Here is a 17640-nt window from a genome sequence, read left to right as displayed (position 1 = left end):
TTCTCCACTATCAGCATCTTTCACCAGAGAGGTACATGTGTTCCCATTAATGAACCTCTACTGATATATCATAATCACCCAGAGTCCATAGTTTACATTAGGGTTAACTCTTGGGGTTGTACATTCTGTGGGTTTGGACAAATTTATAATGACATGTATCTATCATTATGGTATCAAATAGAGTATTTTCCCTACCCTAAAAATCTTCTGTGCTCCACCTATTCACCCCTTTCCTCCCTACTCCCCAATCCTTGGCAACCATTGATCTTTTTATTGTCTCCATAGTTTTGCCTTTTCCACAATGTCACATAGTTGGAATCACTTAATATGTAAACTTTTCAGATTGGCTTCTTTCACATAGTAATATGGACTTACATTTCTTCCGTGTCCTTTCATTGCTTCGTAACTCACTTCTTTTTAGCACTGGATAATACTCTGTTGTCTTTATGTACCAGTTTATTTATCCATTCACCTACTGAAGGACATCACTTGACTATTTCCAACTGTTAGCAATTATGAATAAGCTGCTATAAATATCTTATGCAAGTTTTTGTGTGGACATAAGTTTTCAACTCCTTTGGGTAATACTGCTGGATTTTAAGGTAAGAGTATGTTTAGTTCTGTAAGAAACCACCAAACTGTCTTCTGAAGTGGCTGTATGATTTTGTTCTCCCATCAGCCGTGAATGACTGTTCATGTTAATCCACATCCTTGCCAGCATTTGGTGTTGTCAGTGTTCTGGATTTTGGCCATTCTAATAGGTGTGTAGTGACATCTCGTTGTTGTTTTAATTTGCATTGCCCTAGTGACATTTGACATGGAGCATATTTTCATATTTGTATTTGCCATCTTATATCTTCTTTGGTGAAGTGTCCGTTAGGTCTTTGGTCCATTTTTAAATTGGATTGTTTGTTTTCTTATGTTTTTGAGTAGGCTCCACACCCAGTGTGGGGCTTGAACTCACAACCCTGAGATCAAGTGTCATATGCTCTACCAACTGAGCCAGCCAGGTGCCCTTGTTTTCTTATTGTTGAGTTTTAAGAGTTCTTTGTATTTTTTGAATAATAGTCCTTTATCAGATATGTACTTTGGAAATATTTTCATGAGTCCATGTCTTATTTTTTATTCTCTTCACAGTGTATTTTGCAGAACATAAATTTTTAATTTTAATGATGCCCAGCTTATCAATTCTTCCATAGTCTGGTCTTTGATGTTGTATCCAAAAACTCATCACCAAACCCCAAGGTCATTTGGATATTCTCCTATGTTATCTTCTAAGCGTTTTATATTTTTGTGTTTTACGTTTATTCTGTGGTTCATTTTGAGTTAATTTTTGTGAAGGGTGTAAGGTCTGTGTCTAGATTCATTTTTCACATGTAAGTGTCCAATTGTTTCAGCACCATTTGTTGAAAAGACTGTCTTTTCTCCATTATGTTGTCTTGTTCCTTTGTCAAAGATCTGTTGACTGTATTTATGTCAGTCTAATTCTGGATGCTGTGTTATGTTCCACTGATCTACTTTTTTATTCTGTTACCAATACCACCCTGTCTTCAGTACTGTAGCTTTAAGTAAGTCTTGAAGTTGTATAGTGTCAATCTTTGTTCTTCTCTTTCAAATTGTGTTGGCTATTTGGGTTTTTTGCTTTTTCATATAAATTTTAGAATTAGCTTGTCAATATCCACAAAATAACTTTCTGAGATTTTGAATGGAATTGCATTAAATCTAGAAGTTGAGAAAAACTGACATCTTGACAGTGTTGAGTCTTCCTATCCATGAACATGGAACATCTCTCTATTTTGTTATTTAATTTTATTCATCAGAGTTTTGCAGTTTTCCTCATATAGCTCTTGTAGGTATTTTGTTAGATTTATACCTTAGCATTTCATTTTTTTAGATGCTAATGTAAATAGTGTTGTGTTTTTAGTGTCAAATTCCACTTGTTACTAGTATGTAGAAAAGTGTTTAATTTTTGTATATTAATCTTCTATCCTGCAACCTTGCTATAATTGCTTATTAGTTCCAAGAGGGTTTTTTTGTTGATTCTTTCAAATTTTTTACTTAGACAATTATATCATCTGTGAACTAAGACAGCTTTATTTCTTCCTTCCCAATTTGTATGCCCTTCATATCTTATTGCATTAGATAGGATTTCCAGTATGATATTGAAAGGCCGTGGTGAGGGGGAAAATATTTTGCCTTATTCCTGAACTTTGTGGGAAAGCTTCTTGTTTCTCACCACTGTGATGTCAGCTGTAGGTTTTTTGTAAATGTTCTTCAGAAGCTGAGGAAAATTTCACTCCATTCCTAACTTGCTGAGAGCTATTTTTTTTATTATGAATCAGTGTTTGATTTTGTCAAATGCTTTTTCTGCATCTATTGATGTGAAGATGTGATTTTTCTTCTTCAGCTTGTTTTTGTGATGAATTGCATTAATTGATTTTTTAATGTTGAACCAGAGTTGCATATCTAGGATAAATCCCATGGTCATGCTGCATAATTCTTTTTATACTTCGTTGGATTCAGTTTACTAATATTTTGTTGAGGATTTTTGCATCTATGCTTATGAGAAATATTGATCTGTGGTTTTCTTTACCTGCTGTGTCTTTGTCCAGTTTCAGTATTAGTGTAACGGTAGCTTCATAAAATGAATTAGGAAGTAGCCCCTTATGCTTCTACTTCTGGAAGAGATTAGTAGATAATTTGGTATAATTTCTTCTTTAAATTTTTGGGAGAATTCACTAGTCACTTCATCTGAGCCTGGTGCTGTTTTGGAAATTTATTAATTATTGATTCAATTTCTTTAAAAGATACAGGCCTATTCAGATTGTCTATTTCTTGTATAAATTTTAGCAGATTATGTCATTAAAGGAATTAGTTCATTTCATTTAGGTTATCAAATTTGTGGGCATGGAATTGTTCATAATATTACTTTATTATCCCTTTAATGTCGAGGATCTATAATAATGTCCTCTCTTTCATTATTGATATTAATAGTTTGTGTCTCCTCTCTTTTTTTATTAGCCTGGTTAGAGGTTTATCAATTTTATTGATCTTTTCAAATAACCAGCTCTTGGTTTTGTTGATTTAATTTATTGATTTCCTATTTTTAATTTCATTGATTTCTGTTCTAATATCTATAATTTCTTTTCTTTTACTTGCTTTGGATTGAATTTGCTTTTTCTTGTTCTAGTTTTCTAAGGTGGAAGGTTAGATTATTGATTTTAGATCTTTCTTTTTTTCTGATATATGCATTCAATGTTATAAATTTCCCTCAGCCCACAATTTTGGCAAGTTGCGTTTTTATTTTCATTTATTTAAAAAAAATTTAAAATTTCCCCTGATACTTTTTCTTTGAACCAAGTGTTATTTAGTATTGTATTGTTTAATTCCCAAGTATTTTGTGATTTTCCAGTTACCTTTCTGTTATTGATTCTAGTTTAATTCCACTGTGGTCTGAGAACCAACATTGTATGGTTTCTATTCTTTTAACTTTGTTAAGGTATATTTTATGGCCCCAAATGTGATCTATCTTGGTGAATGCTCCATGTGAGCTTGAGAAGAATGTATTTTTTACTGTTCTTAGATGAAGTAGTTTATAGATGTCTATTATATTCAGTTGATTGATAGGTGTTGTTGCCTTCAACTATGTCTTTAGTGATTTTTCTGCCTGCTGGATATGTCCATTTCTGATAGAGGGACATTGAAGTCTCCAAATATAATAGTGGATTTATCTATTTCTCCTTGCAGTTAAGTTAGTCTTGCCTGATATATTTTGACTTTCTGTTGTTAAATGCATATACATTAAGGTTTGTTATGTCTTCTTGGAGAATTGACTCCTTTCTCATTATGTAATCCCCTTCTTTATCCCAAACAACAGTACTTGCTCTGAATTATGCTTTGTTCAAAATTAATGTAGCTATTCCCACTTTCTTTTGATTAGTATTATCATGGTATATCTTTCTCCATACATTTACCTTTAATTCACATGTTATCTTTATATTTAAACTGGGTTTATTGTAAACAACATCTAGTTGAGTCTTGCATTTTGATCCACTGTGATAATCTTTATCTTTCAGTTTGTGAATTTAGACCATTGACTTTCAGAGTGATTATTTGATATTTTTGAAATAATTTTTACCATATTTATTTCTGTTTTCTATTTGTTGCCTTTGATTTTTGTTCCTATTTTTGTCTTCTTTTTTTTTCCTTTCTGTGGATTTAATTGATTCTATTTTCTCTCCTTTCTTAGCATGTCAATTATACCTTAAAAAAATTGTTAGTAGTTGCCCTAGAGTTTGCAATATATATTTTCAATTAATCATGTTCACTTTCAGGTGCACCTGGGTGCCTCAGTCGGTCTGACTTCAGCTCAGATCATGATCTCATGGTTCATGAGTTTAAGCCCTGCATTGGGCTCTGTGCTGACAGCTCAGAGCCTGGAACCTGCTTCGGACTCTATGTCTCCCTCTCTCTCTGCCCCTCCCCCATGTTCACGTGCTCTCTCTTTCTCTCTCTAAAAGAAACATTAAAAATATTTTAAGAAAATAAAAAAACTTTCAAAAAATATCACACTATTTCACAGGTAGTATGAATACTCTGTAATAACAAAATAATCATAACTCTTCTCTCCTGTCCCTTATATCATTCTGTCATTCCTTTCATTTATACATAAGTATATACATGATACACACACACACACACACACACACACACACACACATATGTACATAAGCATATGTAATCAAATACAGTGTTGCTATTTTGATTTTGAACAAACTATTCAGTTAGATAAATTAGGAATAAGAAAAATAAAAGTTTTATTTTACCTTCAGTTATTTCTTCTCCCATGTTCTTTTCTTTATATAGATTTGAGTTTTTGACCTACATACTTTTCTCTAAAGAACTTCTCACAAGGGCAGGTCCACTGGCAATAAATTCCCTCAGTTTTTGTTTGTCTGAGAAAGTCTTTATTTCTCCCTCATTATTGAAAGATAATTTTTCAGTATACTTAATTCTAGGCTGGTGGGGTTTTTTTTTCCTCTCCATATTTGGTATATTTCACTCCACTCTCTTCTTGCTGGCATGGTTTTTGAGAAGTCAGGTGTGATTCTTATTTTTGCTCCTCTGTAAGTATGATATTTTCTCCCTCTGGTCTCTTTCACTGTTTTTTTATCTTTGATTTTCAGCAGTTTGATATGCGTAGGTAGTTTTTTATTTATTTATTTTTCGGCATTTATCTTAGTGTTCTCTGAACTTCCTGTATCTGTGGTTTGGTGTCTGACATTAATTTAGAGAAATTCTCAGTTGTTATGTGTCAAATATTTCTTCTGTTCCTTTCTTTCTTCTTCATCTGATATGCCCATTATACATATGTTATACCTTTTGTAGTTCTGTAGTTATCTTACAGCCCTTGAATATCCTGTTCTTTTTTTTCCCTCAGTCTTTGTTCTCTTTGCTTTTCAGTTTTGGAGGTTTCTATAGAAATCTTTAAGGTCAGAGATTCCTTCCTCAGCCATGTTCAGAGTACTAATTAGCCTATCAAATTATTTTTCATTTCTATGATGGTGTCTTTGTACTCTAGCATTACTTTTTGGTTCTTTCTTAGACTTTCTATCTCTCTACTTACATTGCCCATCTGTTCTCTGTTCTTACCTTCTGTCTGCTTAATCCATTAGAGCCCTTAGTGTATTAATTAGTTCCAGCATCCCTCTATGCCTAGGTCTGGTTCTGATGCTTACTCTGTCTCTTCAAACTGTATTTTTGATTTTTGTTTTGTTTTGCCTTTGGCATATGTAGTAATTTTTTTTTGATAGCCATACATGATGTACCAGGTAAAAGGAATTGCTATAAATTGGCCTTTAGTTATGTTTTAGTATGGTTTGGGGAAAAGGGAAGCAGTGTATAGTCCTATGATCCTATTATAGGGTCTCAGTCCTTTCAGGAGGCTGTACTTCTAGATTGTGAACTCTGTATGTGTGTCTCCATTTTCCCCTTTCCTCCTTAGGTAGGACAGGATCGCTAGAGAGTGCTGGAGTTGGGAATAGTATTGGAGCACAATACCATAATTTATTTAACCAAACCTCTTTTGCTGTACATTTATCTTTAGTTTCTATCTAATTGAACAAACACTATAATGAACATTCTCAGAGCTAAATCTTTTTACACATCTCTGATCTTCCTAGGGTAGAGTTAGATCAGTGGGTATGCAGGCTTTGATCTTAGAAATTGCCAAACTGCCTGCCATAAATGTATATCTCCACCCAAAATAATTAAGTGCCTATTCCGTGCATGCTGACCAGCACTGTGAGTTGGCTTTATGTTCTTTGTTTGCTAATTTGATAAGCAAAATAGAACAAAGAAGAAAGAGAGAGCTCTTGTTGTTTACAGTTGTATTTTTTTATTTGTGAGGGATAACTTTTTATTTAAAAAAAAATTTTTTTTAACGTTTTATTTATTTTTGAGACAGAGAGAGACAGAGCATGAACGGGGGAGGGGCAGAGAGAGAGGGAGACACAGAATCGGAAGCAGGCTCCAGGCTCTGAGCCATCAGCCCAGAGCCTGACGCGGGGCTTGAACTCACGGACCGCGAGATCGTGACCTGAGCTGAAGTCGGCCGCTTAACCGACTGAGCCACCCAGGCGCCCCAACTTTTTAAAATATGTTTAATGGCAATTTGCTTTTCTTTTTTTTGTGAGATGTATTGCTCTTAGCCTATTTTTCTTTTAAGACATTTGTTTTTTTGTTCTATTGTATATTTAAGTCTTTATATAATATTAATATTAAGTCTTTGTCATATATCCTCCAAGTATTTTGCTAGCTTATTTTCGTTTTTGTTTTTGCTGTTTTTATCATAGAGGATTTCATTTTTCTGTAGCCAAATTTTTGTTATCATACTTCAAAAGAACTTCCCCAGCTCAAGATTACACATCTATTCATATTTCCTCTTGGGCATTCAAGACTTTTTTCTAACATTTAAATTTTTAATATTTATGTAATTAATTTTGGCATATGTAGTATTAGAAAATTTTTTTTAAAATAGCCAATTTTAATCACATTTTCTAACTTACTATTCCTGGTAGATGAGTGAACCAATGATTTTTATGTATTTATTTTAAAATTAGCAGTATTTCTCAAATTTACTTATTCTAATTTTTAGTTGATACTGTTTTTTCTAGGTAAAGAATTGCATACCTTCTTTCTAGTATTTATGTTTTCTGTTTTATATTCTTTTATGTCTTTGGCTCCAATTTCTAGACCAGTTCTAAGTAATAGTATGGATAATACAGTATTTTCTTTTTTAAAAAAACAAAAATTAACCTGGTATTATCTTCTTTTTAATTTTAAAAAATGAAATGTCTTTTTTTGTGTGTTATTTTGTTGTTGCAAAAGCTCTGACATGTATGAAGCCTTCAATTACCTTTCCCTTTGCATGATCAGCAAAGTATTAGGAGCCTCCCTTTGGCTGAATCTGAGTTGAGTTCATCACAGGCTCATGACTCTCTTGGTTGTGAATTTGTAAGGTGAGCAAGGCATGGGATTTTAGGGGCACTCTCTGTACATCTCTCCTCAAGCCAGGTGGCCACTTTGTCCCTAATGGTTACCAGGAAATCCCATACATTTGCGCCTTATTGATACCATCCTATAGCCTGAGAACCAACTACCCTGAAACACGTGCAATGATATAACCCTTATTGCATTATTCTGGCTTGTATAAGTTAGGAGAAAAAATATTCTAAAGTCACAGATCATTTTGTTATTTGGAATTTTTCAAAGCTGTTATTTGGGAATGAGGAGAGAGAAAATGAGGGGTATGATCGTTCTTAGACTCTACTCTATACCCCTAGGTGAGGAGAGGTTTGGAACAGACCATGGGGGAGTGTCCCATGACAGACACTTATCCTTGTTTTTCCCCTATCTGTGTTCCATGAAAGGCACATTCCATTCACATTAGATCACTCCACCTTGACCTAGATGAATATCCCAAAACTGTGTGGTCCCTTAGCTTATAGGGAAGCCGGCTTTTCTGGTAATTCCATGAAGTGTACTGGCCTAAAATGTCCCTCTGACCTGAGAGAAGCCTACAAGTCCCGTATTATTGCTTCACATTAAAGTATTGAAGACTCATTGGAAAGGCAGATGGTAGAAAGAAGATTCAGTAGGGGTTACCTACTGATAGGTAGGGGTAGGGGTTACCCCATTAGGCTGGCCATCATCTCCTTAGCACAAGTCCCAGATAGTCCAGCTGGTCTCCTAGCAGATTGTTGAGAGACAAATGACAGGGAGGTTTGATGTGGAGGGGCAGGGGGAGAGGGTGGTTAGGCCAACAGTCTGTGGAGTGTTCTATTATATATCCTATGTATTGAAGGAAGGATGGATATTGGAAAGGGAACAGAAGCTGACCACAGATCCTTGGTGTAGGTGCCAGTTTTGCCTGTGGCATCCCTGTCAGGCCTTCTTGACGCTAGCCGCTGCCCATGTTGTCTCTTTTCTCCAGTCTTCTTTCCTGATGGCTTCCACCTTTTGCTCTTCATCACTGCTCCATGCTTTCTTTCTCTCACCCTCTTCTCTGCACCCCCTGTCATTTGTCCCTGTAGCTCCTGGCACCTGTGAAGCCACCCTGGTCATGTCCTTCCTCACAACTACTAGTCTGCCAGTCTTCCCAGAAAGCTCCTCTTCCTCTGTGCTTCATGCCTCTTCCTTTCTCTTTCCATCTGTTTCCACTTTGTGCATCTATACTTGCCATTGTCTGCATTGCCAAAGAATTTAAGAGGGTTATCCAAAGCTTTTTGTACACGACTCTAAATAAACGGAACTGTATTCGGTCATTTTTTGTTCATGGATGGCGCCAGAAACTTAAAAAGCTTTATACTTCGCTGAATTTATTTTTATTCAAAATAATTTTATCTCAGTAAATAAATAATAGGAACATGAATTTTAAAATACTAGCTATATTATAAATTGCCAAGCTCTTCCATTTGCAGATTTTTGCAACTATAATCAATATATAAGAGAGAAAGAGGGAGGTCCTGGGTGAAGATGTAAGGGCAGACTGTTTTCGTATGTCAGATCCCAGAATGGATAATAAACCATTCTTTGCATCCTTGCTTAGGATCTTTTCTGAGCTTCAGCAGTACTGACTGGTCTCCATTTTTGTTGTGTGTGTTTTGTTGCGTGTCCACGTGCATGTGTGCGGCGACCCCAGGATGAGATCCTGACTGTCATCAGAAGAGTGGATGACAACTGGGCAGAAGGCATGCTGGGAGACAAGATTGGGATCTTCCCCCTGCTGTATGTGGAGGTAAGGTCATGCTCTCAGATACACTTCCTCTTCCACCCTGCTGTCTGTTTCACTAGACAGGTGGGGTTGTGGGGGTGGACTCCTGGCCTAGGACCCCTTTCCCAAGAGAAGATGGGGACTGCATTGGACTTCTGTGCCAGCGCTATGAGAATTGTCTCAGTCCCTCAGGTTGTGTGTCCCAGGCCTGGCTGCAGACTATCTTACCATGTGGGCAGGGAAGGAGGGTCTCCCCAGCCCCAGAGGAGAAGACAGCATTCCCCTGTCACTGCAAGCATAGCTGAAGAATGCTGGCTCTGGTGGGCCGTTTGTGGTCCTCATAGGACTCGCGTGACTGGGCAGCTTGTCCAACTGGGAGTCCTTAAAGCAGAGATGATTTGGGGCCTGTTAATTTCCTGTCTCCTTTCTGTAACTAAGGAGCACTTTGTTTCCAGTGCATAAGTTATGGGCAGTGGCTGAGCCGGGAGCATCTTAGAATGTTTGCCCTGGAAACCCCTGTTTGCTGTGGGCTATTTGTGTATGTGCAGGAGTATTTGCCCATCATGTGCAAGTGTGCTGTTTGTCAGTACAAGTCACATGTGTACGCCCATGAGCCAACACACCCTTCATCTATTAATCACTGCAGTTATCCATACAGTTCTTTCAGCTAATGCATACTGCGTGCTCGCTGCATGCGAAACACTTCTAAGTACTTTCTCATTTAATTTTCTCAACACCCTAGGCATATGAAAGCCAGGAATGTCCCCACTTTACAGATGAGCCAATAGAGACAGAAAGTTCTCCCAGCTGCTAAGTGGAACATGAGCACAGGCCAGTTGCTCTAGACTTAGCCCTTTACTGCCCTGCCCCTGAATGCCCCCCACTAGCAAACTGTAGTTCACTCAGCCTGTTGTGGGGCTCCATGTGCTGGTAGGTGGCACGTCTAGCTTTGCCACACCTACTGAGCTGTGTGTGGGTGCCACTAGGTGTTTGTTAAACACATCTGCTGATTCCTTTTTCATATAGGATAAAGTTCAAATGCTATTGTAAGGCATTCATGATTCATAGCCTGCAAAGGCTAGATGTTTTGCTAGCCTCATCTCTGGTCATTTCCTCTCCTTTCCCTAAATGCTCTGGACTAGTGGTTCTCTCACGTTAATTTTGAATAGACTGCCCAGGAGATTCTGAGGCCATCTTATGCAATAACAGTAAGCCCACACACGTACACACACACACACACAGTGCCCACACTCAAATATACATGGACTCATACACACTCTGACACACACTCTCACACACACATCCACACCTTTCCCTAGTACACTGTAAGAGTCAAAATTCCCCAAACACCTTGTAAGCTTCCATTTGTGCATTTGCTTCAGTTTCCAGGGGGATGTTCTTCTTTATCCTGCAGCTTAAGATCAAAGAACCTGATGCATGAGTAACACTTATAGTGCAGTCTGGCAGTGAAAAACTTGGCCTCTCAGACATCTGTAGCAGTGGAACTATTTTTACCCAGGCAGACTTCTAAGGATGCTCAAACACATATGCAGAAATGCTTACAGAAACTTTGTTATGATGGCCCCAAACTGGAAACAATGCAGATGTCCCTCAGCAGTGGGATGGATAAATGAAGGATGGTATGTCCATACGATGGAATACTATCCAGCAGAGAAAATGAACAAAAGACTATTGCATTTAAAAGCATGGCTGAATCTTACAGACAGATCTTTTGAAAGAAGCCAGACACAAAAGAGTACATATGATTTTCGCTTTTAGGAAGTTCAAAAGCAGGTAGAACTATTCCAGGGTGACAGAAAGCAGAGCAGCTGGGCCTCTGTGGGGAGACTTACGGGAAGCAGGGAGAAGGAGGCCTCTGGGATGTGGAGGTGTTTGAAATCTTCATCTCAGGAGGTTAACAGTTATGTGCAGCCGTAGAGTGATGCACAGTTAACATTTGTGCATTTTTCTTTAAAGCACAGTTTAAGAAACTAAGATAAAACCTCATAAGGAGCCCCAAGGCAGGTCACACTGGCACCCCCTGCAGAAGGCCAGGTTAGCCCCAGCAGCTTCCACCCTCTGGAAGGGCTCAGGCATTGTCAGGGAGGTTGAGAGCTTGGGCTCAGGACTGGGAAACCAATCAGTGGGGCTCTCTGAGTGTTCTCCTTAGTTCCAAAGACTTACTCAAAGGGCAGACTTCCTGAGGCCCAGCCACAAGAGACACGCTTTCAAATACTTCTCCCTTGAGGACATAGGTAGGCTCCTGCATCCTTCTGCTCAGAAGCCCTCCATGCCCCACACTTCCAGTGACAGTCCTGCCTCTACTCTGAACATGGCTGTCTTACTCCTTTGTGTGTTTCCTCAGATAGGATGCCCTGAGGGCCCTTGAGGCTCCAGTGCTAGGCTCTTCCCAGGAGCAGTAGCAGAGCATGCCTGGAGTAGCCATGGGCAGGGGACTTGCTCCTCTGGGTCGTGCTCCTTCCTGGACAGCACTGTGGCCTGTGCAGAGCCTATCCCCTCACCATGACCCTAAGGAGCCCCAGCCACAACACCCCTGAACTGCTCTGGAACAGACTCCTGGCTTCTCACTCAGCAACCAGTGAAGACAAGATGCCCCAAATGGATATTTCCTGAGATGGTGTTTCACTGTTTCTATATCAATTCCCTTTTAAAGTACTTGAGTGGCTCTGCCCCCATCATAGCCTTGGAGGTAGATTCCAGGGCTTGCGGAGTTCAGGCTGTCTTCTCTCCAGGAAGCTGAGCAGGCCTTTGAGATCTGAGTGATTGGAACTCCAGTCTTCTGCAGGGTTTGAACCTGAGCTTCCTATCGGGGCAGTTCCTGCCCTCATGCTTGACCCAGATGGATCTGTAATAAGTGAACGAGCACTTTTTCTCTGTAGATTATACAGTCTTCTCTTAACCAGGACTGTTTCTTCACCCCGGGCTTGCCAAGTAGGCACAGTGGGACGGATGGTATAAAACCCGGGTGCAGCTGGCCTGGCCTTGAGCTACTGGCAGCCTGTCTTCTGAGAAGGTGGTCCTGTCTCTGGAAATATCTATACCTCTGGTGTACTGCAGAAATAACCCTGTCATCCACACTCCCCATAGTGCCCAGGGGCCTGGCTGCCACTGTATCCCCATTGGTGACCTGGGCCCACTGGTCTCAGGCACTGACTGCCTGCACCTGGCTCCTTCACCCTCAACTCCTCACCACTCCTGTGCGACTTCCCTTCCCCACCTTTGACCTCCTTGATGCCTTTCCAGCTCCTCTTCCTACTTTCCCTGCCACTGGTCCTGCATCTTGAACCTGCCTCCATGTTCTTTTCTCCCCCTTTGTTCCATGAACAATCACTGTCCAGCAGCCATCTTCACACCGGGACAACAGCACATGTCAGACACCTGCCTCTTTGTTAGGATGACTGCTGGGCAGGGCACTCTCACTGGTGTCTATCCAGGACAGAGAGAGGAGCTGACATTGCTCTTGCCCTTGGGGAATAACCCCCAAAACATGACAGTGACATGGCCTTCCTTATGTGCCTCAAGTCCTTGAGGAGGCAGAATAATTGTCATCATTTTCATTTTTCAGAATGGTTCAATCTCAGAGAGTTCCTCAGGCCCAGGGGAACCCTCCTCCTCTAGGTGGGGGCTCAGCATTGTCTGCTGTGGGTAAATGTACTGTAGGAACACACGTGGCACTCTGCCCTTCTCACATCCTGGCATGGCTGGGTCTGGCTTTGCTGTTCCACCCTGCAGCATGAGTACCCCAACTGGGTATCCTGCATTCTCCTTTTCCATAGGCTCCAAGATGGCATGCTTGGCATTTGCCCTTAGTATGGACCTCAGGTCATCCCTGTAGAGCAGGGCCTATTTCTCATGGGCCATGGCAACCCTAGTGGCAGGACGTGACTGGGACTCAGGGCAGCTCAGAGCATCATGGGCTTCAGAGGTAGACCCCACTGGGCTCAACACCATGCATTAGACATGTGAATTTTGGCATATTTCTTAACATTTCTGAGCCTGTTTCCTTGCTCATCTGAGGGCAATAACATGGACCTCATGGGGATAGTTGCAAGGCTTCAAGAACAATAACAGAGTGCACAGACCAGATCTGGCATTAGGTAGGTTGGCAAGGGCCATCTGTGTTGTTGCTCTGCTATTGTTTGTTGAATGAATAATTGCACATTGGTCCATTCATGTGTTTACTGAAGATCTCTGTGTCATTCCTGAGCATTGACCATATTTGGCCTCATATTTCTGAGAGTTTTCTCACAAGTGCTCATTTTCACTCCTTAGCAGGGGTGGGAGCTTTTTGAAGGTAGGTGTGCCCCTATTTCTGTGCAGGTACAACAGCCCCACACTGGTCAACAAGACAAGTGGTGCAGATATTCCCATGCTGCATGATAGGAGAGGTTGCTTGCTAGAAAGCTATTCTTTTATTTTATTTTATTTTATTTTATTTAAAAAAAATTTTTAATGTTTTTATTTATTTTTGAGACCGAGAGAGACAGAGCTTGAGCAGGGGAGGAGCAGAGAGAGAGGGAGACACAGAATCCAAAGCAGGGTCCAGGCTCTGAGCTGTCAGCACAGAGCCCGACACAGGGCTCCAACTCACAGACTGTGAGATCGTGACCTGAGCTGAAGTCAGAAGCTCAACTGACTGAGCCACCCTAGAAGGCTATTCTTGAAGTGCGTTCCTGGGAATCAGCTTCAGTCTGGAGAGACACCGAGACAGGACACAGGACTGTGTTCTGCCTCAATGGGGGGTTTGCGTGGAGACATAGAAGGAACATTAGGTAATCTGCCTGTGATGCTTGTCTGTGAGGAAAGCCTGTCCGTGGGGCTGGCACTAAGACCCAACATCTATAATAAGCTGCAGACACAGTTTAAAAGAATGAACATGCAGTGAGCACAAGTGTCAGGTTCTGCCTTCGCACTCTGAAAATCAGTTGTCGAGGCAGAATGAGGGGGAGACCTGCATCACCAGCAGTTAACTGACAAAGACTTCCAGAATTACCAGATAATGTGATGGCGCTTTACTTCTGCTGAGTACGATGTCTAAACTTACTAGCCGCTCTTCATGGTTGGTGTTGTGTGGTTGGCTTCCCAGGTGACATGGTCTCGGGGGGGGGCCCACCCTCATGCTCGCTCGTATGCCCCACCCTACATGTGCACACAGAAACAGATGCTTCACCTCCTCTGGCAGCAAGTGGGGAAGGTTCTGGGGCAAGGTGGGGGGAATCCCTTCCAACTTCCCTTAACTATCCACGGTGAGGAGGGTGAAGGGTGGCCATTCTGTGCTGAAGATGGGCCTGAGTCTGTGGCGTGAGGACAGGCAGAGAAGGAAGAGGGTGTGCAACGCCTGTCCCAACAGCCAGCACACACTGCCCAGGGTGCTGTTCTGGACAGAGGAGGGAGCCTCTTTGCTGCCTTTGGATTTGGCATGGGAGAAGAGATGAGTAGCAGGTTCCCCAAGGGAAGCTCTCACCTCATGGCATTGACCAGTGGGTGATTAGATGTGTAACTAATTATTCCTAGGTGCTATCATCGATTCCATTGACTGCTTATATTTGCATAGCTTTTCAGTGGTATTTCAGCCATCCTCCCTATTCAGCTGGTAAGAAATGTGAAGCCTGATTAAATGGTACCATGCACTGGGGCACTGGGGCTCAGCTGCCTGACCCCTGCCTGGACTCTTCCCTGGTGTGGGCAGGCATACACTGAAGGGGAGGGGAGTTTTTACATTCCCAAAGGAGGCATGGCTTGGGGCCGTGAAATGCCTGAGGGCTCTTCTGAAAAAACAAAATTTCAGGGAAAACTCTTATGAACGTCAAATAACCTGAAAGCTCTTGCTTAGCTGAGCGGGCATGTGTGTACATCTGCACACAAACAGAATCTGCCTGAGACGGCAGAGGGTGAAGCATGCGGTGAGCCGTGTGTCAGGCTGCCTCTGCCAGACGTAGAAATGGGGAGTGCAAGTAGGGGCACAGAATAACTGGCAGAGCTGCTGGGTCCACAAGGGTCTGCTAATTCAGAGAGAGCAGTTGCACCAGTGGGTCTGTCTCATAAGATAACCCCAAGACCCAGAAAGAAAGAGCTGGGTGGTTTTCTCCTACCTTCTGTGACCATGACTGTGGGAATACAAGGTACCACGATGTCCTGGCTGGTGCCCCAGGTTTACCATAGACATGAGTCACTCAGCCCCTCTCTCCTCTCCTTGCTAGTGTGGTGCTTGGATTTGGCATGGGAGAAGATCCAAGGTGTGCTAGGTGTGGAGATCCAAGAGTTTCTAGGTTCCCTCTCTGTGACTTGTCAACTCCATGCTTTGGGTATAGAAGCAAAATAGAATTTCAGTGGCAGTAAAGCACAGTTTACCCTGAAGCTGGCCCATGGGATATGGACATGAGATACCTCTGAGGGGATAGGAGGTCTTGGGTGCATGGGCAGACATTCTCACAGGGCCCAGTTGAAAGGAATGGAGGCCTGGTAGGAATTTTCACACGTGTGCAGCAGTCTCTCTTCTGAGAGCCCATTCTCAGGTATGGCCACCATGTGCCCTCCATGGGCTGTGGCAGGCATGGTTGTGGGTGAGCCAGGTCTGTGGCTTCTTTTCCCCTGGAGACTATGTGGGTGGTGTCACCAGGGAAGGTTCCAGGAAGCTCCTCAAGAATAGCCTGGGCCTGTGGCTCCCAGGTAGGCTTTCCAGGCCACCACTGCCCTGAGATTTGCCTCAGGTCTGCAACCGGCTGATGGGGCGCTAAGACCTCCAGCCCCTCAGGTCTCGTGTCCCTCTGGCATCACCTGTCTCAGACCCTCTGAGACAGACCCCACTCCTGTCTCAGACCCTCTGCTACCCACCACACTGGATGGTACCACTCAGTTTCCCAAACCAAGCCCAGGTTCTCTCTGGTCCCCTTTTCTCCCTCACTTCCCAATCCACTCTGCAGTCAGTTCTCAGCAGTTCTATCTCTGAAAATCCTTCTCAAGTATAACAAATATATAGTATAATTTAAAGTATAACACACCATTAGTGCTTGTCAGACAACTGCTCTCGCCACTCAACATATCAGCAAACAAAATATTCCTGTCTTTATGAAACTCTCTTATGGAACTCACTTTCTGGTGTGGGGGGCAGATAATATGCAAGTCCATTATATAAACGCCTCAGAAAATGATAACTAAAATGGAGAAAAAAATAAAACGGGAGAGAGGAGTGTTGGGTGAGCATTCTAGACAGAGGGGACAGCCAGTGCAAAGTTCCTGAGGCAGGAATGTGCCAGGCCTGCTTGAGGAACAGCAGGAAAGGCTGAGTGGCTGGAACCCAGTGGGCAAGGGGGTAAGTAGTAGGAGATAAGGTAAGGTGAAGAGGGTCAGATCACATAGGCCCTTGAAGGCCTATTTAATAAAATTGGCTTTTGTTTTACGTGAAATAGGAAACCGGTGAAGAACTTTTGAGCTTGATGATCTGACATAAGTTTTATGTGAATCACTTTGGCACCACTGTTGAGCATCGATTGAGTATAGGGGGATGGGAGCATGTGTGGCAAGAATGGAAATAGATTGTGAAGCTATTGCCAGCACAGGCCATGGTGGTAGTCACAGAGGTGGCAAAAAGCATCAGCTGCTGTAGCTAGTAGAACCAGCAGGAAGTGCCGATGTGAGGCTGCGAAGTGTAAAACATCCAGTTTTGGCCTGAGCAGCTGGAGGAATGAAATCGCCATGGACGTGAAGGGTGAAGTGGGCTGGGGTACATGGAGACCAAGAGGCCAGTTCACAGAAGGTTGGGCCTGGGGTATCTGTTAAACATCTGAGTGGCTTATCAGATAGGCAACAGGTATGCAGGGGTCAAGTTCAAGACAGAGGTCTGTGTTGGAGATGCTAATTTGGGGTCTTTGGCATGTAGATGGGCCACTGTGGGAATGAGTATAGGCTGGGAAGGGTCCAAGAGCAGAGTCCTCCCCTAGTTCGGGGCACGTCTGGTCCTGTGCCTGACACCAGCCTCCCCATCACTAGTCTGTCCTCCACATCATATCTGAACAGCGTTTCTCTCAAATCCACCCTGCCCTACCCTCTGCTCCAGCCCCCACCCTCCTCCTTCCTTCCCAGCCTGGGCTCAGTGGTCTCCAGGGTAGTGATCTCCAAAGCTGCCATGAGATGCTGAGACCGGACTTTGCAACTTCCACCTAGCATGGTGGCACCAGGCTGTCTCTAGGCACCTGAGATTCCAGCCACCCAAACTTTGACGGTGCCTTTCCTAGCTCAGGGCCTCTGTGCAAGGACCCATAGAGCTCTTCTTCATCCTTTGAAACCCAACTCAAATGGCACTCACTCCATGGAGCCATTCCCTGAGCCCTAAGACCCTGTTTATG

General features: G+C 42.3%; 1 protein-coding gene across 3 annotated transcripts in view; it reads left to right on the top strand.

The window, feature by feature from the left end:
* The window catches only part of SH3RF3 (SH3 domain containing ring finger 3), a 366639-nt gene that overhangs the window by 221151 nt on the left and 127848 nt on the right, over positions 1-17640 (top strand). For all 3 annotated transcript variants that reach the window (XM_053200337.1, XM_027069408.2, XM_053200338.1), the window contains exon 3: positions 9203-9298. In XM_053200337.1, the coding sequence (XP_053056312.1) occupies positions 9203-9298 (96 nt within the window). The remainder of the gene's footprint in view (positions 1-9202; positions 9299-17640) is intronic.

The sequence above is a fragment of the Acinonyx jubatus genome, chromosome A3 (assembly GCF_027475565.1).
Source record: "Acinonyx jubatus isolate Ajub_Pintada_27869175 chromosome A3, VMU_Ajub_asm_v1.0, whole genome shotgun sequence".
In the NCBI taxonomy this organism is placed as follows: Eukaryota; Metazoa; Chordata; class Mammalia; order Carnivora; family Felidae; genus Acinonyx; species Acinonyx jubatus.
This window is presented reverse-complemented; position numbering and strand designations above follow the sequence as displayed.